Raw genomic sequence first — 27,859 nt, 5'->3', positions numbered from 1 at the left:
CCTACCTAAAGCTCATAACTCCTTCAGGGAGATCTTTAAAAAGATCTCCTTTGGTCTGTCCATAGGCTTTGGATGATTTTGTCTGTTCCCATCAACACTGCATGATTTCAAATAAGCCTATTCAGGACGCTGTATGAGCTTCTGTGGCTTCCAGATTCCAGATTCCTATAAGTCCACTCCATGGTCTAATGCAGTTGCCTTGTAGAGCTGCGCGTCTCGTAGCATCCTGGTTGCAGGCTTCAGGGGCATTGTGCTGGGAGATTTTAAAGGCTCTGGTCATACTTTCATAACCCCAAATTGCTGGCTGTTTCATATTGCTTCTAGTCACTAGGTCCCTTCACGATGTTGCTTTCCTTGTGTGGAAAAGCCACTGTTACATTTTGGTGTCATCTACTTCGTTGACTTCTGACAAGATGAAGTTGGGGTTGTCATAGCCTCTCTTCATCCTGGCTCTAGCATCCTTCTCATTGTAAAGGCACATGGCACAGTGGGGAGTTTCCACTTCCACCGTCTTGCTGAAGTTATGGAAATCCACGCGGTATTTCCCTTCCTTGGTCTTGGATACTATGGGGGCAAAACGGTAGCCCCAGAGGACCTCTTCTGGGACATAGGATGTCCGGACTTGGCAGGTAGCACTGGTTGACTCCACTGTGCCGTCTAAAAACACCACTAGTTCAAAGTCCTGCTGGGGCAGGGTTTCCGCGGCCATGTGGAAGAAGGGGCTGCTGTGGTCAATGACGTGGTAAATCGTCAGGGGGGAGATGAAGAATAAATTTTCATTTCCTGCATCGACCACAAAGTTGATATTGATCTGGTCCAAGATAATGGTCTCTCCTTCGGGGGTGACTGTGGTCTTCAGAAGCTTTCCGTAAATGTGGCTGCTAATTAGGAGGCTCTTCCGAAGATTAGCCACTCGGATCAGGAGGCAAAGCTTCCCACCCCGCTTGCTGATCACCGCATTCTTGCTGAAAGTAATGGTCTTGGCACGTTTCTTGGGTCTGGAGATCTTGGCTAAAATGGCGCCGCACATGAAGGAATTGATGATGACTCCGAGAATAGACTGGACGATCAGCAGAAAGATGGCGGTGGCGCACTGTTCTGTCACACAGCGGAATCCATATCCGATGGTGACTTGCGTTTCCAGAGAAAAGAGAAAAGCTGAGGTCAAGCCATTAATGTGCTCCACGCAAGGGGTGTGGTTGACAGAAGGATGAAACTCAGGGAGGTCTTTGTGAAGGTAGGCGACTGCATACCACAGGAGACCGAAGAAGAACCAGCTCCCCAAGAAGGCGGTGATGAAGATGGTCATTTTGTATCTCCACTTGAGGTCAAGCACAGTTGTCCAGATGTCCACAAAAAATATAAGCCTGGACTGCACCTCCACATTGCCGAACTCGATGTTGCACCTTCCATCTTTGGAGACCAGCCTTGCTCTTTGCCGGGAATGCCCCAGAAAGCGAGTGACAAACCATTTCCTCAGATGTTTGAGCATTCTTTCTGTCAACAACCTGGTCTGAAAATACATCGGAGAAAAACAAAACAGAACAAAACGATGTTTATAGCGCTAGTGAACTAGGTGACTCATATGAAGAGTGAACTGTGCAGGAAAAGACCAGTCAGCACAGTCTGGGCTACTGATCACCTGGGCAAGCCGGCAGGTCGATTCTGGATTACACAACAGTATTTCCTTTTTTTTCTATAATTCTTATTTTTTGTTGAAGTGTAGTTGATTTACAATGTTGGTTTCAGGTGTACAGCAAAGTGATTCAGTTACACATACACACACGTATTTTTTTTCAGTTCCTTTTCCATTGCAGCTCATTACAAGAAATTGAATACAGTTCCCTGTGCTGTACAGTAGGTCCTTGTTGTTTATCTGCTTTATATCTAGTGATGTATATCTGTTAATTCCAAATCCAAATCTACCGCCGCCCCCACCACTCCCCCCCGGTAATCACAGTTTGTTTTCTTTTTTAATTTTTTAAAATTAAAAAAAGTTTAGTTGAAATATGATCAGTTTACAATGTTGTATCAATTTCTTATGTACAGCATTATGTTTCAATCATACATATATATACACACATTCCTTTTCATATTCTTTTTCATTATAGGTTACTGCAAGATATTCAATATAGTTCCCTGTGCTGTATAGTAGGACCTTGTTGTTTATCTATTTTATATATAGTAGTTAGTATCTGGATGCCTCAAACTCCCAATTTATCACTTCCCCCTCCTCCCCCATCCCGGGTAACCATAAGTTTATTTTCTAGGTCTATGAGTCTGTTTCTGTTTCGTGAATAAGTTCATTTGCACAATACTATTTTCAACAGAAACTTTATACTACAAGATCATATTGCTTAAATCTACAGAGGAAAAATAATCACAGAGAGATAGAAATGGAAGGAACCTGAGAAAGCATATATTCAAGTGTTTCCTGGCCTTAGTTAGTCACACATAGCCTTAAAAATGTTTATGATAGCACAGACCCAGAAAACAAATTTATGGTTACCAAAGGGGAAGGAGGACAGGGAAAGACAAATTAGGAGTTTGGGATTAGCAGATACAAACTACTATATATAAAATAGATAAACAACAAGGTCCTACAGTACAGCACAAGGAGGACAGGGAAAGACAAATTAGGAGTTTGGGATTAGCAGATACAAACTACTATATATAAAATAGATAAACAACAAGGTCCTACAGTACAGCACAGGGAAATATATTCAATAAATTATAATAACCTATAATGAAAAAGAATATTTAAAAGTGTGTGTGTGTATATATATATATATATATATATATATATATATATAGATATCTGAATCACTATATATACCTGAAACACAATATTGTAAATCAACCATATTTCAATTTCAATTTATAAAAGAAAGAATATCATTTGATAGTTAAAAAATATTTCTGATAAGAAATTATGACCTGTACTATGATTTATTTGATATCATTATTTAAATCAACTCTCCCTTTTTTTAAATAAATTCAGCCTTGAGCTAAGGAAAAATATCTGTGAAAGCAGAAGTTGGATGCACTATTTACATGTTTATTAATGTAGAGAAATAACTAACTATGAAAAAAAGGCTAATCAATATGCGACCTAAGTCATCGTGTGCTCTGCTACTGGTACACACATGTCAAGAGAAATTATAATCCAGTTCTATTCTCTCATCTAACATATGAAGCAACTGAGAACATTTTAATGACAGACCCAAGGTCGTGTTTCTAACCAGTGGCAGGATGACAACTAAAGCATAACGTTTGTCGTTCAGAGGAGCCCCACCACACTTCCATCTCAGTTATTACATTTTATATTCTAAAATGAGAGTTCTCTGAAATATTTTAAGACAAGCTGGTGAATTTTCTTTTTTCTTTTTTATTTTGATGCTCGACACTGTTCAGCACAGAGTTCCTCAAGACTGTTAGATCAAGTCCTACTATAAGACCTCAAAAGTTTTCTCGGTGGACCTACAAGCCTGTTCCTACTCTGTCTCCTTGGTATGCCACGATCCCCGGAAGGAACAGTGTGAGGGTCACCATCAGCATCTCACACCTGCCTCCCTGCCCCAGGCGGAAGGGCTGGGGGGTTCTGATGTAAACAACTGCACAGAAAGGGAGAACCGCGTTTTATTCATTCCTCTATGCCAGCTGCTAACATGAACCACGGGCACGTCCTGTTTATTCGATAAACATAAACGGAATAAGAGAGTGAGTGAATTAAGCCCTTCAAACCAGTATCTGACCCGTGGCCTTATTGATAACATTCTGGCTTCCATTTTACAGCACAAAACTGAAGGGCTTTCCCCCTCAACAGCCAACAACGCTGAACCCCGCGGTCATGGTCGTAAACACTAGCCTGCCTCCTCCCCTAGGTGTGCCCACCCCACTCCCAAGGTGTGCCTGTAGTGGTTAGCAATGTCTTCGTGGTATTTTGAATCAAATGCAAACATGTTTCTAAATTCGATTTCAAAATCCCCCTTCAAAAATGTGTTTATTCGTACAAACTAGGAAGCGAAACCAACTTAGTGACAAATTTTAAACAAAGGTGATATTCTGCAGTGTCTGGCCCATGGCCTTAAACCAAGTGCAAACACAGAAAGCCGGCCCCAGGTAGGAGTGGCGGAGAGAGAGCCACAGCTACAGGGGTTGGAAATTTTAAGGGCAGGTTCTAAAGATGTAGAGAAAGAAACTGTTGGTGGGAGATTAAAGAGCGATGTAGCACTCAGCGGGCCCTGCCCTCACCCCGCCCGCCCTCATCAACCTCAAGACCCCAGAGAGCACTGGGGGATATGGTCCAAGTGACGCTCACCACATCCACAGGCGACTTTCTCCCTCCCCCAGGTTTGTGGAAGCTCATAATGTTTAAAAAGCTCTTCACAGAGTGGATCACACCTAAAATCCTAACTTCTAAAGCCAACCTTTATCAGTGGAATCCACTTCCTCTTCGTCCTACGTGATAATTCCAGAGATGGCGCCTAATACACCAGCCTCTGAGCTTTTCTGCGCCACTATTCACTCTCCTTCCAGTCCCACTTACATTCACCTCATTTTGGAGATAAAGAGTATTTCTGTAGAGGGAATTCATACCCCCTGATTTATCTCTTCGATAAGTTTGGGCTTCCATGCCTGCATTACTAAGAAAATATAATCTGCCTGGCTTTGCCAAGAACTGAAACCAAAGCAAGCAGCTTGAAAAGCTTTCCCCAGACCATCCGCACTTACCAACATCTTAAACATGTTTGGACCCGAAGCGCCCACAGCTGGGAAATGCAAGAAAGTTGTGTTGGGAGTCGGTCTCTGTATGCAGGCTGACTTCTTTTAAACCTAGCCGAATTTATCGTCGGCTCGGGCCAGTGGACTGATGCTAATTTGTTATTAGCTTGAAAACGTTAATTTGATAGTGGAGTTGTGTCGTTTAAACCAAGGCAATTGGTTGCTCTCAGACCGAGCCCCAGGCTAGGTATGTATTTTTTTTCCCAAACCTCACATGGCTTGAATACCGTCATGCTAAGACATGACAAACCACCGGCTGAGGCCCCTGGGTGGCAGGCACGGGTTCTCCTCCGGCATTTCGCCCCTCTCTCTGCCACGCTCTCCTGCTCTTTTTCCTAGAGTCTGCCTAATGACTTTCCCCAGAAACAGTTAGTTATCGTCCATCTCCCAGCCTATTCCCTGAAATACATGGAGAAACTGAGATTTCCCAGTGTTCACAAAGATACAGGTGAATGTGTTGACACAGACAAGAACGTATTTGTAGGATAAAAGTGAAATCACACCAGGAAGAAACAAGACACCACGTTAATCGCTCTGTACAATGGTCCCTGTTACGTAAGAAACTGAGATTTAAGAGCAGCCTTTATTGTTGGATTTATTGTGTAAAATCTGGCATTTACTGAAGGTACTTTGCCCCCAGACTGGGTTAGCCAATGCTGTTGACTTATGTATTCAAACAGTGAGAAGAATTATACCTAGAGAGGGCAAAAATACAGGATAAATTCATCCTCTGAGCAAACGCATCATTCCCAGGGCTGACACACTGTGCACAGCCGAATCCTACTTTGTTTCGACAGTGACTTTAATCCCATCACTGACAGAGCCAACATGTATATTTTGAACTATTGGGTAATTAGAGATTGGCCCCAGTGTCTGCGTTACATAATATGTACAGTTTTTAGGTTACTTTCTATTGAAATCAGTACATCTTAATAGGAAGCACAGGGCTGTACGTGAGCTAGTATTTACCAAGGTCTTCCTAATGGGCTGGCAAAGCTGGTGTGTTGTATTATCGCCATGTTCCTCACTGCTCCAGCATTCTTTTTCTGTAAATAACCCATTCTCAAATAAATAGACTTTTGATAAACTTTCCAAACATGGAGTGTGTGCTTTTTGCGCAGGGTTTCAAAGACAGATAGAACTCTGCCCCTGTTCTCAGGGAGCTGGCAGTCGAAGGGGAAGTGAACGCAGTAAATCAGCAATTACAACGTGGTGTGGTTTGTGTAATCCCAAAGGAGCAGCTCTCCTCAAAGATCTCGATGAGCTGGATGACCGCCCCCTGCAAAGACCCCTCCACGGACAGGAAGCACACTTCCGTGTACAGTAGTTTGTGTATCCATCATTCAGCAGCGATGATGTGTTGGTTCTAGCGTGTGTGCTAGACACCGGGGAAGCCGTCCTTCACCGAGTGGGCACGGTCTCTGTCATCCTGAAGACGTTTCTAGTGCAGGTGGGAGATGTAAACGGGCTGATGAACAATCAAACGCAGGGTGACACCTGAGCAGTAGAAAACCGTGGGGGTGTCCCAGGAGCGTCCTACATGAGGGCCAGAGAAGTGTCCCCGAGCCCAAGGCCTGGAGGTGGCATTAAAGTTACACGTAGCAGGAGCTCTGTAACTATTTGGTGAACGATGATAAATAGATAACACAATGCCTTTGCTATCGCTAACGTGGCCCCTCTAAGAGGCGTATTTTAGAAGAGACATTTCTGTGCACTGTCGCCGTGGCTATGTGTGGGACCAGCGCAGGAGCCTGGAGGAACTGAGAGCCTTGCTGTGTACACAGATGACAGCGTGCTGGGTGGCGTCCTGAGACACTGGCTGGACCCACAAGCAAGGGCCGGTGCACCCAGCACTGTGGGGCCACGTGGGATGTTTTCGTTGCAGACCTCGAGGAGAAACTGAGAGCAAGAACACTGTTCTACTTCTGCTGCCGGGACAGCTCATGGTGATTCTAAGTCTAAAGTCTCCTCCGGTGAACAGCTCTTCAAATCCTTGAAGATTAATACATTTTCCTCCCGAATCTCCTTTTCTCCAGAAAAGGGCGCACTTCCTTTGCATCCACCTCCCACGTCAACCTAACCCCTCTTCCTTTAAGTGAAGTGCCTACAGCTTGGGCTCATTGATGAATTTAAAGAACCGGGATCAAGGATGACCTTCCGCAGGCATCCACCTGGGAACCAGCCATTAGGAACTTGGGGTTCCCTCCCTCCCCCTCGCCCTGCCTCCATCACACCCCCCAGCACAGTTTACCCCCACTACACAGTGAATAGATGCTGCTTTAATCATGTCTTAGAATTACAAAGACTATCGTTTCTCTACATGGAGGAAAAAACATTTGCTGTAGCCTGCCTTTTAGTTAAACCTCTTACAGTTCTTGCACAGCCTTGGTTCCTCCAGGACATTTCTGAGAGTCAAGACTGCCTGTCAGAAGTCGAAAAATGGGAGAGATGGGGCCTGAGAGCAGAAGTCAGATGATTTTCTGTAATCCTTTTGCACTGGCAGTGGAGAAGAATTTCAAGCTTCCGTGAAAACACACTGCTCTGTTTCAAGTCACCAGTCAATCGCGTGAACCCACATTTCTTGAGTTCCTGCCATAGCGAGGCATGGAAAAGACCACGGCGCAAGGTCTGCCTTCTTAGTCATGTACTCAGGCAGGCTCTCGACTCGCTGAACTTCCTATGTGCCAGGTGTGATACTAGGAACAAAAGAGGTGACAGTCCCTGCGGTCACGTTGCTCACAGATAAGCAATAATTCAGTAATTATTCAATAATTGCAAAGCAGCCGGCTGGCTGCCGTGAAGGGGGCTGAGGACAGGGCTTGGAAGCAGCCAGCAAAGAGGAGACGCAGCCGGCTGGGTGTCAGACTTACACTGTTCAACACACCTTTGCTGAGGAGCTAAAATTGAGCGCATCTGACCGATACCGCAGAGGACTTCCTGTTTTCTATGAAAACGGCCTCAAGCTATTGGAGGAGAGCCACCCAGCTGGGTCTGCAAACGCTCAGCACCCGGGAGCGTCAGGTCAGCCAGTCGCCCAGGCTCCACTTTCCACATCAAAACCCATCGTGGACAGAGGGCGCGTCTCCTTTCTGTTGAGTAGCTCAATAGAAGTCATCTCTGATGTCGTTGGCTCCGTCAGGCTGCTCACGTGGGGTCGCCATGAGTTCTTCTTAAGTAGAACTTGGCGAGGCTGGTGGAGACAATTCCTCCTGGCCCCGTGGGCCTGTAAAAGGGCGTCTGACCCTCAGGACCCTTCCGGGCTGAATTTGGAAATGCACTTCAGGAAAGTCCCATCTTTCTCTCAGGTGGGAGGGCGAGGGCTCCTCACAGGTCCCCTCCCCTGTAAAGCCGCACGTCTGCCTGTGTCCCGGGTGGGAATGCAGCTCAGGCCTTCCCGGGCGCCTGGCTCCTTCCAGAGGAGAGTTTGGGAACAAGAGTCGGGAATGACAAGGTCTGGGGTGTTGGTCTCAGAAGACACCTGGGCTTCTGCAGGCATCTCTGGAGCCAGCCGGGCAGGTAGCATTCTCTGAACAACTGCAGCGGTAGCTGCCATGCCCAGGGGACCCGGAGAGGGTGGGAGCCCTGGTCCAGAATGTTCACGGCACAGGTAATAACCGAAGGCAGCCAGGCAGAGTGGGAGGCGCTCCGGGGGGTAAGCGCAGACGTGGACTTGAACCCCAGTCCTGTCTGAGCGGCCAGGCGACCCGAGCGAGCCCACGTAGCCTCACCTGGCCTCCGCCTTCTCACCTGCGAAGCGTCTGCAATGATGGACGGCGGTAGTACGTCCTAAACGCAAGGGCATACGGGAAGCTCCCAAAACTTGAGCAGCAGCTTCACCAGGTGTCCCCAGCCCAGGCCACTGAGGGTCTGCTCTGCAGAGTCAAGCGGGCTGTGTGGGAGATGACAGCCAGGTGGGGGGAAGGCTTGAGAGAGAGAGGAACAAATGTGACACTTCGCCGACATCTGCGAACTCTACAGGCGTCGGAGCCCATCCTCCTCTGTGGAACAGAAGACCCGGGAAAACAAAGCCTGTCTTTGTGAAGGACTTGTCGTCTCTCATCGGGGCCGAAGCCTTCTCCTGGGGAGGCGAGGACAGGAGAGAGGGAGAGACTCTTCCCTGGCAAGGCTGAAGAGCAGCGGGCTGTGGGGGGGACACCCTTCTTCTCTTGCTGCGGACGTTAACTGGCATCACGTGGTGCCACTGACCGTCTACGGACGCCCACTGAGGGGGAGGAAGCAGCGCTGCCCTCCGGGGGCTGGCCTGGCGTCCATCTAGGTCTCGGTGTTGTCAGGGGCTGTCCTGCTGCTCACAGCCAGGTCTCGTGGTCTCCTGTCGAACACACTACACAGTACATCAGCATCAGGCAAGCCCACTTCAAAATCATGTCTGAACGCAGACAAAAACATAAACATCGTCCAAACCATGAAAGAGACCACACATTCCCCCATCGGCTGCTGTGAGTGATCCCTGCTTCTTCGCCAATAGCAGCTTTGAGTCTCCTCCTTCTAGAGAATAAGTTTATTAACACACTCAGTCCTAGGAGTGCCCCTACTTGCTGACGTCTAACCCAGAGCAGACTACGGCTTCCTTAAAGCTTCTCCAAACCGCCTAGAACAAGCCCAAATCCTATTCAAGGACTTTCTAACACTCTCTCAGGCGAGGCTCCCCCAATTCCTCAAGGTGGGTGTTCTCACTAGCTACAAAAAGCCAACTTATCCGACTCCTGGGGAGCTCCTGGTGCTCTTTGGCTGCAGGCATTGATGCCCCGAGAGGGCAGAAGAAGAGGTGGAACTGAGAGGTCACAAAGTCATTTTACAATCATTCGGCGAGAACCAGTTCTGTTCCATTGCTTCCAGAAATCGCACTACGTATGTACACTTCGTATGCTTTTGTATCAGGATGGAAAATGAAGGGCCACATTTAAATACAGAAAATCATTAAAAGGAGATAAATTTTCAAGTTCAGGTTTTAAGGTCTATCTGGGATCATTGGTCATCCTGAGATAATTCTATATTCCTCCACGGAGACCTGAATCTCTCCCTGGTACCAGAGTTGGGTCCCAGCGGAAATCATCAGAAGATGTGGCGTTCCCACCAGGACAGACAGCCTGGGAGCTAGTGAGGCCGGGCCCAAGCCAGGTGTCCGCAGGGTCTCACCCGTCTTTGGTGACTTTGCCGTGCGGTCAGAAACCCGTGCTTTGGAAGCTGACACTAATTCTGTGTGTATTGGCAGTACTGTTTCCTTACAGCGCTGCACAATTGTTTCTTCAAGCTTTTTGGAAAAGTTAGCACGTCTCAGCTCTGCAAAGAAGGACCGAAAGGGGGCCCTTCACCTCCGCCTGGTTCAGGGTCTTGCAGGGAGAGCTGCATGTCCCGGGGGGCCAGGGGCAGTGGTGACTGCAGAGCACTGGAGACGCTCGCAGTCACACAGTTGGGTCTTCTTGGCTTTTATTCTAGAGATTTCCTGAGGATTCAGGCTTCTGAACTTCAGGGGGTTCTAGGCTTACCAAGGGAGGGCATTGCTTTTTAGGTGCGAGTGGAGCGAGCCAGAGTTAAGAGGATAAACCAAGGTAAAAGCGGGGATGCCTGGCTCAGAATGAATGAAGAGAAGCCCCGGGCTGAGAAGAGTCTCTGCAGAGGGCGGAGTGGCAATTAAGGCCTTGGGGGAGGGCCTCAGCCTGCTCCCGGGTGCGCCCGGCCGGCGGCAGCCCGAGTGAACAGCGCCCTCTAGAGCACAATGGCAGCGGTGCCCGTGGAGCAGGTGTCCGTCCAGCCACGGGGGGGAAATCTCTCGCAGCGTGGGTCCTCCACTGGCTTGGTCACTGAGAAGTCAGTGTGGACAGGAAGCCGCTTGCCTTTGTCTGAAGAGGTGCAGGAGACGATTTTCCGAGAGTCACGTGTGACTGGAATCTGCAGTGGCCCAAGCGCTGCTGGGACTGGGGTTCCAGGGGTTGGGCTTGGAATTTGCCAAATTGCCTTTGCCAGGCTCGGGACTGGGGTGCAAGCACCGTCAGGGATACAGCTGGCAAGACACAACAAGCACGGTGAGAGGACAGGTCCCCGGAGGATCCCGGGTGAACCTCCATTCCATCTGTCGCAGACGCAGATGGGACCTTCCACGGAGGAGAGGATGGGCGGGTGAGTTCCCAGTCCTCCTGAAAGTCACTGTCCCCAAGGTTGAAATCTAGTTTCTGATGAACCTATGACTGAAGATGAAGTTAATGCAAGGATCCAAAGGCATTTCTAGTTTCATGGCCTTTTATTCTCATTACTTTTCAGAAGAAATCCATTACGACGTAAATATCCTTATTCACGTGTAGACACATAGTCTCACACGGAAGCCAAAACCAGCATGCTCTCAAAAGATAGTATGTGAACTGAAATCACTTGCATAGAGTAAGTCATACAATATATGCTCTAGGGTATTAGGGATTTAAAGGAGCCTTTACTGAATCATTTTATAATGTGAAGAATCACTTTTGCAAATAAAAACATTATCCTTTCACTTGCTTGTCTTGTCAAAGTGTGTGTGTTGGGGGGTAGTTTATTTTTCTGAAAACTGGACACATCTGAGATAAAGTGATGCTTAAATCTTCTCTATCAAGCACTCCACCTGGAGTTGAATAAAAGAATTTAAATGTTTACTGAACATTGTGTTTATTATGTGTGCCGAGACCCCATTATTAGTCTGAGCCTTCTGGGTCTCTGTGGTTTGTGTTGGTATTACATCAATTCAGTCTTTCCAGCCCAGAAACGAATGAATTCCATGTGGATGGGAGGCCCTGAGCATCCTTTCCCAAGTGTCTACAGCAAGAAAGTACACTTCATTTTTAAGAAAATGTATGGAGTCTCAAACCTTGACGATTTATAAAATAGAGGAATCATTTAGCTGATGCCTTGAGTTTAGGCACTGCGTCTAGTATTCATGACCCTGTATCTCCCCATGAAGGGTGTGGTGTTGGTCCAGCCCCGCTCGGAGAGACATGCAAAGAGAAGGCACAGGACACCGGGTTCTGGACTTTGGAGGAGGCTCTGAACGCCTCCCAGTCCCACGTTCAAGCTTCTGTTGAAGCTTCCCCATCTCGGCCCCAGCAAGGGCCCCCAAGGCAGGATTTAAGAAGTGGGTGTGTGGGGTTTGAATCTTGAGTCGGTCAGTCACCCACCAGCTCTCATTCTGGGTAGGACCCAAACTCTCAGAGTGTGAATGTCCTCCCCTGGAAAGTGAGGACACCCACATCTATCGCAGACGGGCAGGAAGAGCTCAGACCGCACCTGGACGTGGGAAGCGGTCCGGCTAGTCACCCTTCAGGAATGCCACCTCCAGCTCTAGTTTCTCTTCCAAGCCACAGCCGGGCACGGAAGGAAAGCTCCACCGCCTCGTCGTCTGTGATGCCTCTCATTCCAGGCTCCTCTGCACCCATGTCCAGGCTCCAGGGGCGCCATGCCTCCCAGAAAGGCGATGAGAAGAGAAGGCTCCAGATTAATGGCAGGCCGGGGGGTGCACGGCAGAGCCTGAGACCCTGCTCCACCCCGGAGAGCTCCTGAGGGTCAATGATCACGAGCTTTGGCTCGGGTTCTGCCGAGCCACCGGACTTACATTAACGGGGCAGCAAGTCACCCTCCCTCCCACGTCTGAGAGCTTTCTGGGAACGCCCTGGAGGCAGTGGGAGCAGAGCCAACAGCCCCGGTGACTCCGTTCCGTGCCACAGAGCCGTCCTTGGGCCCACGCCGAATTCCTCTCTTTGGGACTCTTCTTGTCCCCGGCGAGGCCCACCACAGGGGATCCTGTCTGCGTGGGGACACGGCTGCAGAGACAGCCCAGCTGGCTCATCACAGGCTGCCGAGCTGCTCCAGCTGCTGCCTCCAGCTGGCTCTGCCACTGAGGCAGGAGGCCGAGCGGCAGGAGGGCATCCCCCAGGCGTGGAGCCGGGCAGGGCCTGCAAAGCCCAGGCCTCTCCCAGATCTGCCCTGCAAGGAGGCCAGTGGGGCCCCCCGCAGCCCTGCTAACACACGGCCCCCATTCCTGCCCACTCTGTTTACTCACTCGTATGTATAAAGCCCTGGAAAAGGGGAAGTGAAATTCCACTTCCCTGCCTCCCCTTTGCCCTTCTGTCAGCAGCAAACCCAATCACAAGAGGCTTCTCCGTCTCAAAAATGTTTCCCAACCTCTCTGAGCTGCACTTTCCCTAATAAATAATGCCTGTTTGTTGCTGAGGGGATCTGACGGAAAATACACATGTCCGCACCAAAAGCTGTCCACAAATGTGCATATAGCAGCGTGGTCCATAATAGCCAGTAAGCAGAAAGAACCCAAATCGCAATCCACTGATGAACCAAGAAATAAAATGGGCTTTGTCCACACAGTGAAGCATGAGTCGACCAAAAAAAAAAAAAAAAAGGAATGAAATACTGATACACGTTAGAATGTAGAAGAACCTTGAAAACACTGCGCTGATGACAGAAGCCAGATACGGTGCCATTGCATTAGTACCAGTGTCTAGAATAGACAAATCCTCGGGAAGAGAAAGTTAGCTGGGGAGCTCCCAGCGCGCGGAGGGGAGGAGATGGGCGTGGGGCTTGCCGGCGGACAGGTCCCGAGCTTCTTTTCTGAAGTGACAGGGAAGTTTTAACACTGACAGAGGTGAAAGCTGTCCATCTATACCAAAACTCCACTGCTGTCCACTTTAGATGGCTGGATTGACTAGTGTGGGAATTATATTATATTATATTATATTATATTATATTATATTATATTGTATTGTATTATATTATATTGTATTGTATTATATTATATTATCAACAAAGCTGGTACAGAAAACAACCCACGTCAAATACCTCTCACCCAGCAGGGACTCACCAGACACCCTCCCATCGGCATCCTGCCTCTCCATTTCTTAACCCCATTTCTTTTCCATCTTTTCCTCCTTCCTCCTCCAGCTCCAGCCGGAAGCACCACCCTCTGCCCTTACTGGGCTGTCTGCTGGACGTGGCCCCTTCCTTCCATAGCAAGAGGCCACTGGGATTCTGGCGACACCACGTCAAAACTACTTCCTTGGTCACAAGAGCCTGGAGGTCAAGCCGGTGTCAGCTCTGACCCAGCACCCCGCACACCTCGCAGGCTGGAGGTTGGGCTAAAGTCTTACGTTTGGGAGTGGGAGCCGGGTCTGCGGTCCCTGAAGCCTGGTGGGCCCATGGACCCCCGGGCTGTCTGACGGGACACCCGGAGGTGGGGCAGAAGGGGATTCACATGGCTTGGGCCTGGACCCCCTCCCCGTGGCTCGTGGCCTGTGGCCCCTGGCCCGTGGCACTCCCTCACCCCCTCTCACACCTCATTCTCCCCTTTCTTTTCCTTCCTCTCATACTTTTTTTTTTTTGTCTTGGATTTTGTTCCCTGCCCGTAGTCCCGGTCCCGGTGCTGGAGTCAGTAACATTAGTGATGCAGCTGTGATCTAGGCCCACCTCTGGAGACGCGGCAGCCTCACAGAGTAGCCAGAATCCCCTCGGACCATTTAAACCCCTCGTTGGCCTGCCTTCCCCGCAGATCATTCCTTCCGTCCAGCCCCCACACACAAAGCAGGGAAAAAGGGGCGTGAAGCCCAACTGGGGTGGTGGGGGGTCTTTGCTGCTCCCCTGGTGACAGCTGGGGGGGAGCTGTGTGGAGTCCAGATTCTCTTGAGGGAGTGACAGGAAACCATCCTCTGTACATTCCCAGAGCTTGGCCGGGCCCCTTTCTCAAGGGCAGGACTGGACTTCCGTGTGTGCTTGCCCAACACAGGCCACCATCGAGAGCAAGAATGGCCCCGACCACCCCCACTACTTGCAGGAGCCGACCTGAAACAACCTCGCCTGGACCGCTGCAGATGGTGGTGACGACACACTGTCAGGACCAAACGTGGATCAGCATCCTAAATGATGCTCTCTAGGGGAAGAAACCAAAGTACAGCCCTGTCCTATGATGAGCACTAATTCCTACGGAAAAAAAAAGGAAAACGAGGCCAGTCCCTCTGGAGACCGCATGCCAGCGCCCTGGCGTCTCCGGCCTTGAACACCTTGTCTGGAGCCGGACTGCAGTTCCGGCTCTGCTGCAGGCTGATGCCTGCCTGGGCGTCTACGGAGCTAATTCCCCGGTGTAACTGATTAAACCTGGGAACGAAACAAAACAAAACGGAAAGCCACGAAGAAAAGCTTAGGGGCAATAAAGATCGCGGAGCTCATTGTGAGTTATGCTTGCTTTTTCACTTTTCTTCTTTTTTCTTTTCCCCCTCCGTCCCTCTCTCCCTCCCTTCCTATCTCTCTTGCTGCTCTGCCCAGACCCACATTATAGAACCAAAGCTGCTGTTTCCAGGCCCACTTTTCCTGCCCAGCCACACTCCCAGTGTCTGTACCCATTTTCAGTGACGGGCTTTCGCAGCATCACGTTAGTCCGGCCTCAGTCCCCTTGCTCAGGGTCCCCCGCACCGCCCTGGCCCAGATGGAGAAGAGGGGGTAGAAGGCAGGCCCCCGAGGAATTGCAAAGAGACGGACAGCTGGGCTGAGCACTGACCCAGATGCTGGCTTCCCGGCCCCTGTGAGGTGTGTGGTCCAAGCCGTGGGCAACACTAAGACTGAAAGCTTCATTGCAGAAGGCCAGCGGGTGGGTTGGCAAAGCAAAGAAGGGGGTTCAGCAGGTGTCAGGAAGGTAGAGAGCGGCCGGGCGTGAGGTGAGGGAGACTCGGCTTAAACCCGCTCCCTCCACTTGCCAACAGGACGAATTACTTGGCTTCTCTGAGTGTCTCCAGGAAGGCGGAGACGAGAGCGCCTGTTTCACGGGCCAAGGTAGGGACCAGTGTAAGAACAGATGACAGCAGGTCCAGCACGCGGAAACCTCGCTGAGGTCGCCTCCCCCGGCGCTGGGCGGAGCTGCGGAGCCTTCGGGAAGAGACGGTCAAAGGCTGCGTTGGCATTTGGGGAATAATTGGAACTCCCAGGTCTGGATTTGAGCAGGCGGCTGGCTCTCCTGCCTGACCCACGCCTGGGCTCGGAAGTGCCCAGAGGGAGTGGCAGAGGAAACGCACGGACGGGCGTGTGGTCCCGCTGGGGAAGAAGCCAGGCGTGGGACGTAGTCTTCTGCCTCCGCTACCCCCGTCTTCCCAGCCTCTTCAAGAAAACTCTCCTACCAGAGCCTCTGGGAGGGGGAGGCAGTGGGCTCCGGGCTGCTCTAAGGGGCCTATAAGGAACAGTTTTGCACACATGAAGCCCAGAGGGAGAAGACTTTGTTTATCTGGCTGCTGGGGAAAAATAACAGAGCCAGGGAGAGCGGGGAGGCTGCAGATGAAGAAGGAAAAGATGGCGCAAAAAACGATTCGATTAGATTAGCCACGGAGATCCAATTGTGCCAGAGCAATTGAATTTCCTCTGAGGTTGGCATGACCAGCCTTCCAGAAGCAGAGGCAGCTGGAGCACACGGCTTGTGATTGACACTTGGCTCCTTCCTTCCTCTAAAGGCTCTTGGCTTTTAGAAGCCCTGTGACCAGGGCTGGGGGTGAGAGGTGTCTCTCCAGCAGGCATCTTAGGCTGAAACCACTGCTCTAAAAAAAATCTTTCTAGCAGCCGCTTCTTTTCTTTCTTAGCACCAAATACAGCTTATTACATATGTATTTTGTTTAACGTGAGCCTTTGTCCGCTCTGTCAAGGGCACAAAGTTCAAGGAAACCTTGATTGAATCTTGTCTTCTTTCTCTCATCCCCACAGCCAGCCATCAGCAAGTCTTCCCTGCTCTTCCTGCAAAATGCACTCGGAACCTCTCTGTCCAACTCGCTCCATCTCCACAGCTGCCACTATGGTCCAAACCACCATCCTTGCTTTAGCTGCAGAAATGGCCTGCTCACTCTCTCTCTGCTCTCTCTCTCTCTCCTCGCACATTCCCCAGCGTCAGAGGCAGGTATTAACCGGGTAGGTCAGATCCTGCCGCTGCCTTGCCGAAGCCTCTCTTTGCTCCCCTCTCCCTAAAGACCTCCAGGTCCTACACAGCTGCTCTCCCCAGACCCACGTCCCATCACTGTGTTTCCACCAAGTCTGCTGCTCAGACCGTGAGCCACGCCCCTCCCCCCACCCCGCCCAGGTCTTTCCCACTGGCTGTTCCCTCCTTCAGGACTGCTCTGGCTCCTCCACGTCACTGGGGACTCAGCTCCGTCGTCACCGCCTCTGAGAGCCTTTCAGCTTCCAGTCCCAGGGGACACCCACCACCTCCATCAATTCCGCTGCTCCGTTCTGTTTTCGCTTCTTCCATCTCTGATCACCGTCAGATGTCATCTTGTTGTTTACTTCTCTGTTTACTCTGTGTTCCCTTCTTGTCCACCTCCCCGCTTCTGGAATGTGCATTCCAGGAAAGCATGCTGTCTTACCGTGCTCGGAATCCTCAGCACCCAGAGCCACCATTAGAGAAACTCTACGAATAGTTCTTGAAAGAGTGAGAGTTCATGTCCCCTCCTGGCTGGAACGTGGTCTGACCTGTTCACCACTTTCTATCCGACGCCACCCGCTGGGCCTCCATGGTCTCTCTGAAGAGAGACAGAAGCTATTTTCCTCCAAGTTGCAACTGAACACATTTTTACTTGACCGCCCAACTAATGACCAAAAAACATCCAATGATGGTGCGAGAATGACGCGTGGTGAGTTCATAAGTGCCAAGGCTAAGAGGTGATGGGAAGACAGAGCTGGGCTTTTTTTTTTTTTTAATTTTTTTATTGAGGTGTGGTTGATTTACAATGTTAGTTTCAGGTGTGCAGCAAAGTGATTCAGTTGACATATACATACACACGTATATATTTTTTCTTTTCAGATTCTTTTCCTTTATATGTCATTACAAGAAATTGAATGAAGCTCCCTGTGCTCCACAGTAGGCCCCTGTTGCTTATCTATTTTATATATAGCGATGTGTGTCTATTAATTGCCAACCCCTAATTTATCCCTCCCTGCCCTTCCCCTTTGGTAACCATGGTTTGTTTTCTACGTCCATGAGTCTGGTTTTGATTTTACGGCTCCGTGCTGGGAGCTGGGGATACAGCAGGAACCAGACTGGTACTCAGGGAGGTGGAGAGAGCTGGACAGATAACAGAAAGGAACCAAGTAAACAGGGTAATTATAGATTGTGATAAGGGCTAGGAAAGCCACAGCCACTGGGGTGACCTTCACCAGGAGCAGTGCATAGAGGGCCCTGAGAGCCCAAGAGGGTGGGGGCAGCAATGCCAAGACGAGAGAGGACAGGTCCTCCCCCAGGCCGGAGGCCAGCCGAACACGGCCTCCTCCCAGGCCTCGCCTGCTGGCTCCTGCCTGCGGTTGCAGCACTGCAGGTGGACCTAAGAAACCAAAGGAGACCTGCCTCCACCCCAGGATGGGCACAAACCAAGCTGCAGTTTCCCCACTTGTCAAACAACAATAATCATGTACGTACCTCCCAGGGCCGTTGGACGGATTAAACGGCACTGGTTTGAGAGAGTTCCCAGGATGAGTGACAAACTATGTAAAAGTGAATTGGAATTGCAGCAAGAGGGAGTTCAGTTAGACGAAAGGAAGAACTTTGTGATGGAAAGGATGATCTGATGCTACAGCAGGTTTCCAAAGATGATCTTGCCCACACTGATGACTTACAATAGAAGAAATGACTATCCGTCTTACGTAAGTGCCCCACACGATGTAGGCTTCCCAGTGTGGCGTGAGCAAATGCAGAAACGGATGAATTTTTAAATGGAGACGTGACTTGCGGAAAGAAGCAGCTTAAAGAACTCAGGAAGTTGCTAGTACTATGTCAGGAATTCCAGAAGGCTTCCTCCGAACAAAACTGAAGGCACCGCCCATTGGGCCACACGCCGCACTGGACCCACCGAGACCAGCGGACCCAGCCCCCCGTGGACCAGCTCGTGTGACTGGGCTCCCCCGAGGCGGTCACTTCCCTCCCGGGGACGGGGCCACGTTGCTGGGTCGGCCTGGAAGACTTTGAAAAGTAAAAGCCTGCTGTGCGCCCTGCCTGGGGTTACTCTTGCTCGCTCCAGGGCAGGGAGCGGCCGCGGGGCAGAGGGAAACCCTGCATCTTTGGGCAGGTGTCCTGCTTTCTCTCCAGCCCTGGTCACAGCAGGGCCTGGAAATGGCCCAGCGTCTGGTCTCTAGTCACCAACAAAATGTGCATGCTGTTTACTGTGTCTGCGTTTGGAAATTAGCCTGCCTGGGGCCTGGCTGTGGGAGTCCCTCACCCACCTAGCTAAGCAGGCAAAGACAGGACCCACTGCGCGGCCAGCTTCTGCCCAGGCTCCACCCGGAGCGGAGCAGGCGGCTGAGGGGCTTAAAGAGGTCCCTGGGAGCTGCGGGCGGCGGTCAGGGCCCAGGCAGGGGGTGGGGTCTGTTGGGATGGGACCCTAGGAGAATTGTGCCAGAGCCTTGGGGACCGAGCCCCACGGGAAGGAGGAGGCAGCAGGGCAAAGTGGTGGGGGCTCTGCGGAGTGGGGAAGCCTTGACCACTGGCTGCGTGGGGTCATGGTACCTCTGGGGTGTCTGGGGCCTCAGGCAGAAAGGAAGCTGCGAGGTTCATTTATGGGGAGGACCCAGGTAGCCTGAAGAAAGGCTTAGCCAGGGGAGGTGCCGGAGTGGCTGTCCCTGGTCCACACTTAAACTTAGAAGCATCCGTCTGCCCCTTCAAGATCACGGGGTCTCACCCCGGAGCTGCAAGAACACAAGACCAGGAGTGAGGGGCTCAAGCTGTGCCCCCTCCCAGGACCCGCGGGTGGGAAAGACTCCAAGGTCGCCCTGCCCGCAGGTAAGTGGCCCCTGAAACCCTCCCTGAGGGGCAGACTTGGCCCCCGTTTGTACAAGGAATGGAACCATTTCCCTCTGAATTCCATCCTGCCTCTCAACACCTCAACCCTCCGGCTTCCCCGCTGTCTATCCTGGCCCTCAGGCTAAGGCTGGAATCGTCCATCCTTTCGCCCTCAGGAGGCGTGGGAAGACCAGCCCTTCCCACGCACTGGAGAAGGCAGCTTTATCCACATCCCTGGGTGACCTCCTCAAATGACAGCCTACTTCCCCAGTTCCCTTTCCTGTCATTGTGGTCCACGCCTGGGGAGTGGCTTGCCCACGCCATGCCCTGAGTGACGAATCTCTCCGCTCACGTCACTCCCAGCACAAGCCTGGCCTGGACCCCCTCCCCTCCCCACACCCCCCTCACTGCCACGAGGACCTTGAAGAAGCATCTTTGTAGAAATTCAAAACTGCCAACAGCACCACAGGCCAAACGAAAGCGTGTATTATAAAGAGGTGAATAAAATCTGAATCCTGCACACATTTCTCTCCACTTCTCAGCCAGCCTCTTTCCCTGGTCAGGACAGCGGTGAGCATCCGCACCGGCCAAAGGAAACCTCGCTCTCTCACCTCGGACAAAGGAGCCCAAGAGCCCCAGACACTAAAGGGGTGCTCGGGATGGTCCAGGTAAGACCCCTGAGTTAGGATCTCAGAGCTGCCCTCTCCTCTCCATCGAAGAAGATGGAGCAGCTGGGAGAGGGGTCGAGCCTTCCCTCCCAGACCCCTCCCACCACGGGGCAGCCCTGGGTGGGATGGGAGAGGCCAGCCCCATCAGGTAGAACGTGCCCCGCTCATGCCTCCTGCCTGTCCTCCCATGATCCAGAAACGTCTGCAAGGCAGGGAGTGTGGAAAAGCCCGAGGAAGCGTGGGCATCCCCAGAGGTGGTCTGAGGCCATCCTCTGACTCCTCCTGTGACTTATCTCCAGATCCGATCAGAGCTCCCTCTACCCCAAGCGTAATTCATCAGCTGTCCGACCCCCTCACGGCGTCTGAGTACCCGGACCCCTGACACGGCCGACTGCCTTCCAGCACAAGACTGGGGTTACTCTTATCTCTCCGAACATCGCATTGACTTGGACACATTTCAGGGAGTCTTTTCCTGTGAGAAGTTAGCAACTGCTATGCAGAGTTTCCAAGCTCTGTCCAGCTCCTCAAGGACAAATGGCAGATCTGGACCGAGCCAGAAAGCTCCCGAGAATCTAATCAAGGGCAGCGAAGTGTGAGCCTTGCCCCAGGGCAGTCACCTGAGAGAGCCGTGGCCGTTCCAGCTGCAAAGACAGCATTAACCCGTTGCTTTCAATGGTATTACGTTGCGTACTTTAAACCTGCTGCCTGGAGGTGGGGTGGCACATTGATCCCCCCTCTAAAGGCAATTCCTGAACCCCAGCCAAGAAACACTGGTGTTTGCACAACTGGAAGAGAGACAGGACCGTTGGAAAAGGCTAAATAAATGGAAATTTCTGGCTTGTATTTCAGAGTATTCAAGGAGAGTCTTCCCTTCACGCGTAAGTGGGGGACCTGCTGCCATGAATGTCCACGAGCGGGGTAGCCCACCGCAGGACGGAGCCCGGGCGGCAGACCCACGCCCGCGGAGGCAGACGGCTGCCCTCGGGGAGCCGCCCGAAGGGAAAAGCGGGGCTTCTCTGAGGGGGGAGGTTACCCACCCGAGGTGATTCTGGGGGCTCTGAGCGAGTCTTGTGTCTTTCTAGGGCTCGGTTTCTTTCTTCACAGGATGGCGAGCTGGACCTGATAAGCCCTCGGAACGACTGTGTCAAGTTGGTCTCAGTGCTCTGGTTTGCAATGTGATGGGGTTAGACTGGGTTTTATATTAACAGTCAAAGCCCTTAGAGTTTTCACGAAGGAACTACTTTGGGTGGGGGGTCTTTGGACTCTCAGTGGTCTTTAAGTTGCCCATTTTCTGCATTATTCTTGGTTTCTTCATACTATTCTTCAAACAGAACCAAGAGTTTAGGGGTGATTTCCCTTTGTCTGCTCAGAGGTTCTGACAAGGTCACAGCAAGGATGGGGACACTGTCCCTGAGCCTCCTTCGTAATCAACCCAGCAAGGGTGGTTTAGGGTCATTCCATCTGGACCAGAGACTGGACTCTTATGAGCCCCTTGACCTTAAGTTATTTTTTGTTAATTGTTGAGTTTTCTAGATCTGCCTCCTACATGCCTCCAGGTGAATTTTTCCTTCAACCTTTTTCTTTTTTTTTTTTTTTTTGAAAGTGCTTATTTTTAATTGTTTTATTTTTCCAGTCTCCACACACACTCCCTGCTTGCTCATGAAGATTAGGAACTACACAATCAAGCCAACCACTTTGCTGTTTCTAGAGCAGAGCGAATATTACTCACGAATCATGTATATTCCAGGAGACCGAGCAGGGAAGGTCTGGGTCCTGCTCTCTTTACTTCTGGCTTCAGTCTAAGTCATCACTGTCCTGTACTTTCTTCTCTGAACCTATAAAGTTGCAATGATCTTATTGGCCTTTAGTTGAAGGTAGATGGTCCCTTTCTGCTGTTCCTTGACCCGCTTATCCGGCCAACCATCACCTCCACCTCTGAAAATGCCCATTTGATGTGGGGAAAAGAGAAAGTGGAAAGGGAGTGGGAAGAGATAAATTGGGAGTTCGAGATTTGCAGATACAAACTACTATATACAAAATAGATAAACTACAAGTTTCTTCTGTATGGCACAGGGACTATGTTCAATATCTTGCAGTAACCTATAATGAAAAAGAATATGAAAACGAATATATGTGTGTACATGTATGACTGAAACACGATGCTGTACACCAGAAATTGACACATTGTAAACTGACTATAGTTCAATTTAAAAAAATGACTAGTTAGAGTTTTTAATGATCCTCAATTATTTGGCAAACGGATTTCTGTGCCAATAAATTCATTCACATGTGACTTGAATTAGCAACACAATGCGCATTCTGGCACATTCTTCTCCAGCCTTAAAGAAATGAAGCTGCATTCACTTTGAATCCTTGTCCGAACCCCAGGGGTTCCTTAAGCTCCAGGCAGAAAAGCTCTAGGAGTGTCTGAAAGTGGCTATGCTGACCTGAGTCTCTCTGAACTCAAACCCCAAAGTGCTGCTTTTTCCAGACGTTCTGAGCTGTGAGTTCTCACGCACCAGGCCAAGGCCTGCTCCCACCTGCCAAGCGGAAGGAGGAGGGACGCCCGGCGGACCCTGGAGCCAGGGGCACAGGTCTGAGTCCCAGCTCTGCCGCTCACCACCTGTGCCACTTGGCCCACAGCTTCTCCACCAGTGTGACCACCGAGCGGGTGTCACGTGGACCCGGACGCTGAGGCCCTCAGCCTGGAGGCCAGGGAGGGTGTGGAGTGGGTAGCTGGGCCTCAGACAGCAGCCTCCCCACTCCCACAGCAATGGGGAACTGTCTCACTACCGTCCTCATGTACCGGGTGGCTTTTTGGGAAAAACAACTGATGCCCCTTCCCTTTGTGTCTGACATCTTTACCTCTGGGCAAAATGGGGCTAAAAATGGTGCCTACTCACAGGAATCAGGCACAGGAAAGACTCAGAGTCTGGCTCAGTGCAGGCAAGAAACACACTGGGGCACTTGCGCACACCGCTGCAGGGGCCTCTCTCAGCCATTCTGTCACCATTTCTGATGACGAAGAAATGTTCATATATCGAGACACGGGGGAGTCATCCCGGCTTATACATTGGTTAACTTGAATTTGATGCAAACTAAAATAGCCTTTTTTGTAGCCTCTCCAACATACATTGTCCGTCTGCTTTAATTATTAAAGAAAAGGACACGTTGACCAGAAGTAAAGAAATGTCTGCGTTAAAAATAAAGACCGGCCCCTCTTCCTGGGACGCCGACGCCAGGCTGGTCCTCCCAAGGCCGTACTGGACGTGCTGATCTGTTTTTTTGTATATATATATAAAAAATATATCCCTGACTTGTTTAATGCTTCTTTGTTCTGACAAGATACAAACCTGTGCTGAAAACCCTGCTTCTCCGGAGCGCTTTCTCAGAGTAGCCTGGGACGCGGGCCTCCGGGTTAGCCCTCAGTTTGGCCCTTACGGATTATTTTTGTCAACATTGATATTGTCTCACGTTTAAGTGTGCACGGTAGGGAGGGACACATCTTCTGGCCTGTCTCCTAAGGGGCGACAGTGGGGCACAACAAAGATGTGGGGCGATGCCTGGTCTAGGGCCCAGCCCTCAGGGGACAAGGAGACAGAGACGCGGCTCCCTGAGCAGGAGAGGCTCCTTCCCCGCGGACAGGCAGGCATCGACCTGGGTGGTCAGAAGAGCAAATGACCAGAGGCTTCATCTCCGAGGAGGAGGCCCTGAAAAGCCAGTGCCCTGACCCACATGGTCCGTGACTCCCTAAAACGTCCGAGGCCACTAACACATCTCTCTGTGCCCAGGAGGCCATTGCGATGCGGCAGGGGAAGTGTAGAGAAAGCGCTCTTCTCCACTCAAGTTTGCTCATCATGTGGCCTTCAGGGAAATTTCCAGAATGAGCCCCGCCAACCTTCAGGTTCCCGTGTCTGAGCGCCACTTTGTCCTGGCAGCCAGTCTCCCCCAGACCACGCGTATTCCACCTTTTAGCCATTTCCTAACTGCTTTCTTGGCAATGGGTTCACCCCACCCAGCCCACCGTGCACTCTGCGGACAGAGCAGCCTTTCTAAATTGTCGGTGTGATGGCACATGGCTTCCCACGACCTTCAGGATAACTGCCGGGCTCCTGGCCACCACACACAGGGTCCCTCATCACGGGTCCTCACCCTGCAGCTCCATCTTCCTTCTCCCTGCCCCAGCCACACCAGCTCGCATCCCCTGCAAACACCACGCTCTCTCACGCCTCTGTGTTTCTGTAAATGCTATTTTCTTGTTCAGGAATGCCCTTCCTCCTGCCCCCACCAGGCTCCATCCTTCCCACCCAAGGGGTTTGGGGTCACACTGCCGTAAGGCCTTCCACAGGCAAAATGGGACGTCCTTCCCGAGCAGGCAGTGATCCTACCATAACTGCACTGCGGCGTCTGTCCTGCTGGAGTGTAACAGCCCGTCTGCACGCACGTGCCCCCCGCGCTGAACGTGCCGTGAGAACAGGGCCCAGTCAGCGATTTCCCAGGATCTCGCAGAGCTCCCAGAACATAATGCGTGCTCATTATCAGCTCGTTGAAAGGCAAAGGAGGAAAACACCTGTATGTCTAATAATGATATTAATGAGGAAGACAGTAATGAAGAGAAGAAGACAGCCATGATGAGCATCTTAAATTGTAGCACCAAAAGGAGTGAAATTTGGGGCAAGCTCAGGACGTGCAAGCAATTCCAGTGAGAACTCGAAGAGAAGGGGTTAGGAAGCGTTCTCTCCACGGAAGCCACGGGGCAGGTAAGAGGCAAGGCATGTGATCAAAGCTGAATCCTTGGAAAATCACCGAGCCGTGAAAAGGTCCGGGGTAGATTTACAACCCAGCACAGAAAAAAATGAATTGCTGGGAAAAGGAAAAAGACACGCATGAGAAATTCTGAGTCTCGGCTCTGTAGGGCATTTCTTGGCAATTAAAGCATCTTACACACTTGAAAAACAAGTCAGAGAAAATCAAAAGCCACCAACAGCATCCAAGCTCCAGGAACCGTTCACAAGTTACCCCAGATACCCCGATACCCCAGACCATGTGTTTTGAAAAACTGAAGCTGACCGAGCGGGGATCCCTTTTCACAACCCAGCACAGAGTAAGGCATCGCAAGCCAAGCCCATGACCGAAGGGCACCCGCCAGCCGGCTGGGTAAGTCCTTGTCGAAAGTGGTGTCCTTACCACAATCACCATGCTTGGCTTCATTTTGTATGCCCAACTACAGAAAAAAGCAAACACGTTTTTCCTAAAGCTTGCCAACTGCAAAACACAGACATCTTCTGAGCGACTATGCGCAGCATCTCTATGACATGGATGTCTGCAGAAAGAGGCTCCACGCCAGTCCCTCCCTGGGCTTGTGTCAAGGGAGCACAGAGAACCGCTGCCGTCCACCACACAGAGCATCTGTCACAGTGGTATTTAGGGAGCTGAACAAATGCTGAGGAGTCCAGATGCCTTCGCCTGGAATCATGCAGCATTTAGTTGAAGGAAGGAAAGGCAATTTTGGTGCAGGTAAGGGGAGCACCTTACTAGCACATTTCACCCAGACAAAGCCTTCAGCCTTTTCCACCATAGACCTCACTTGCATCCTTACCCCCTACCTTAATGAGAGTGAAGGCTGGGAGAGGTCTGCTCTTGCAAGAGCTGATGCCCTCAAGGACAGAAGCCCATGCACAAGTCCACCACCAAGAGAAGACCGTGCCACTGATGCTCAGGGCTGTGAAACCAGAAGACCCAGAGCACTGAGTGAGTGAGTTAAAACCCCACTCTTACCCCCAGAGCAGTGGACAGTCCATCTAGATTTGAGGTAGGGGAAAGACAGCTAAATTTCCACCAGAATTAACTCCTTTTTCCCCAAAAAGGCAATGTGGCCTTTCTCCCCTTACCTCATGGATTGCCTGCGTGAATGCAGGGACAAAGCCTCAGTCTCTTGGTCCCCCAGAAAGCAGCCGGGTCCTTGACAGGCACCTTTGGTCCAAGAGTTTGGATGGCCGGGGCAAGGGGCCCTGGGGCCCTGTTGGCTTTTATGAGTCTGTGGGTCAGCTCAGACTGGCTGCCAACTCATCTGTATGCAATGGCTCTCAAAGAACACAGTTTACTCAGAACCGGATCCAACAAGAGGAGGCGTGGTAGTTAAGTGGGCTGGACACACCAGAGGTGTCGAGCGGCCAGGGCTAATTGAGAGGGGTTTGTTTATGGAGGCCTGGCTTGGAACCAGGGCGCTCCTGCTGACAGTGTCCCGGCCAGATGTGGGACCACCAGCTAGACGCTCCCCGGTGGGGGTGCGGGGTCCCCAAGGAGCCCTGCTGAAGCCTCTCTGGCTCAGTGACTCCCTCGGCAGCCACAGGTCAGGCTGACCTGACCTTCCCTGTGGCCGTTCTCTGCCACATCGGTCCCAGTTCAATGCAGAGCTTTGTAGCTGAGCAGTGGAGTCAGGGCAGGAGGCCCTGCTCCACCAGGGTCTCACCTGGGGCAAGTTCTGAGGTTCTCACGATGGAGGCCTGCCGCGGGGAGGGAGGTCATGGGTGTACTGGGCTTGGCACACACTCGGCACTGGGTAAACCCTGGGGAAAGTCAACACACCCCAGTATCCGCTTTCTTTCTTCCCTCCCACCCCGCCCCCTAGGGTCATCTGTCCCTGGTTCATCCTTCTTGTCTGATGCCTCTTGATTTGCTCTGTGTCAGTGATCCTCCTGGTCCTGGTGTCCTCCAAGGACCGTCACGCACTTGGCTGCTGGTCCCCACAGGAGCATCAGGGAACAGTCCGCTTCGTCTGCTCCCGGGGCAGCAGGGGGTGAACCCGGCCCCACATCCCGCCCCTTCTCCACTCAGCACCTCACAAGGTGGCATGAGGTTTCAGATTTCACCTCGGTCTATGTGATGCCAAGAACAGGAGACACTGCAGAGCTGGACCATGATGCGGGGGCTGCGTGCCGGGGATTCTAACACAGGAGGATGAATACCCTGTAGTTTTCGTGGAGGGGACAAAATAGAAACGAACACATAATTACATGAGGAACAGGGGTTGTGTTTTCAAATATTGCTAAGAATAGTCAGTTTTCCGATTATTCAGTTTTAAAGGAAAAAGATTACAGCAGCATAAGAAAAACGGCTTATACTAACGTTTTCCACGTGGCGTCTGATTGGTGGGACCCTTCCCAGGGAACGGCGGTACCACGGGGAAGAGAACAAGACGAGAGATTTGAAGCTCGTGCGGAATAGGACTTTCCCTTCCCAGAAGGCCTCCTTGTGGGCACACCGGTCCCCCCCCCTGCCTCCCGAGGTTCACCCCTCTCTCCAGAAGTATTTCCCTTCTCAGCCCCTACTGTGCACTTCCCTGCCTCCCTTCCCTGGCACCCCAATCCCATGGGGGGACAGCCCCCTAAGCCCAGGTCCCGTCCCCTCCCCTGAGCAGTGCATCGCCCTGAGTCTGGGTGTGGGGGGCATGGGAAGGTGGCCTGCAGGCCTCCAAGGTAGGGAGAGTGCACATCCCAGGGGTCCTAGCAACTGTGCCCCAAAATGTCTGCGCACAGGGTACACACAGGCAGCCGGTGCTGGGGAGGGTCTCCTGCAGAGAGACTTTGGCTGGAGAACTCCCGTATGGCCACGCGGA

At 51.3% G+C, this 27,859-nt stretch overlaps 1 protein-coding gene across 2 annotated transcripts; it reads right to left on the bottom strand.

Annotated features, from left to right (window-relative positions):
* Nucleotides 1-26,207, bottom strand: KCNJ1 (potassium inwardly rectifying channel subfamily J member 1). Of its 2 annotated transcripts, none has more exons than XM_006211656.4 (2): nt 26,133-26,207; nt 1-1,513 (listed from the first exon to the last, which is right to left on the bottom strand). In XM_006211656.4, the coding sequence occupies exon 2, from the start codon at nt 1,490-1,492 to the stop codon at nt 374-376; it is 1,119 nt and encodes a 372-aa protein (XP_006211718.1). In that variant the 5' UTR covers nt 1,493-1,513; nt 26,133-26,207; the 3' UTR covers nt 1-373. The 2 variants fall into 2 exon arrangements, with proteins under 2 accessions (XP_006211718.1, XP_031526214.1); XM_031670354.2 differs by lacking the exon at nt 26,133-26,207 and adding an exon at nt 4,735-4,749.
* Between the last annotated feature and the right edge of the window lie 1,652 nt (nt 26,208-27,859).

This window comes from Vicugna pacos, chromosome 33, assembly GCF_048564905.1.
Source record: "Vicugna pacos chromosome 33, VicPac4, whole genome shotgun sequence".
Lineage (NCBI taxonomy): Eukaryota > Metazoa > Chordata > Mammalia > Artiodactyla > Camelidae > Vicugna > Vicugna pacos.
The sequence above is the reverse complement of the archived record's forward strand: the minus strand, read 5'-3'. Positions and strand labels throughout refer to the sequence as shown.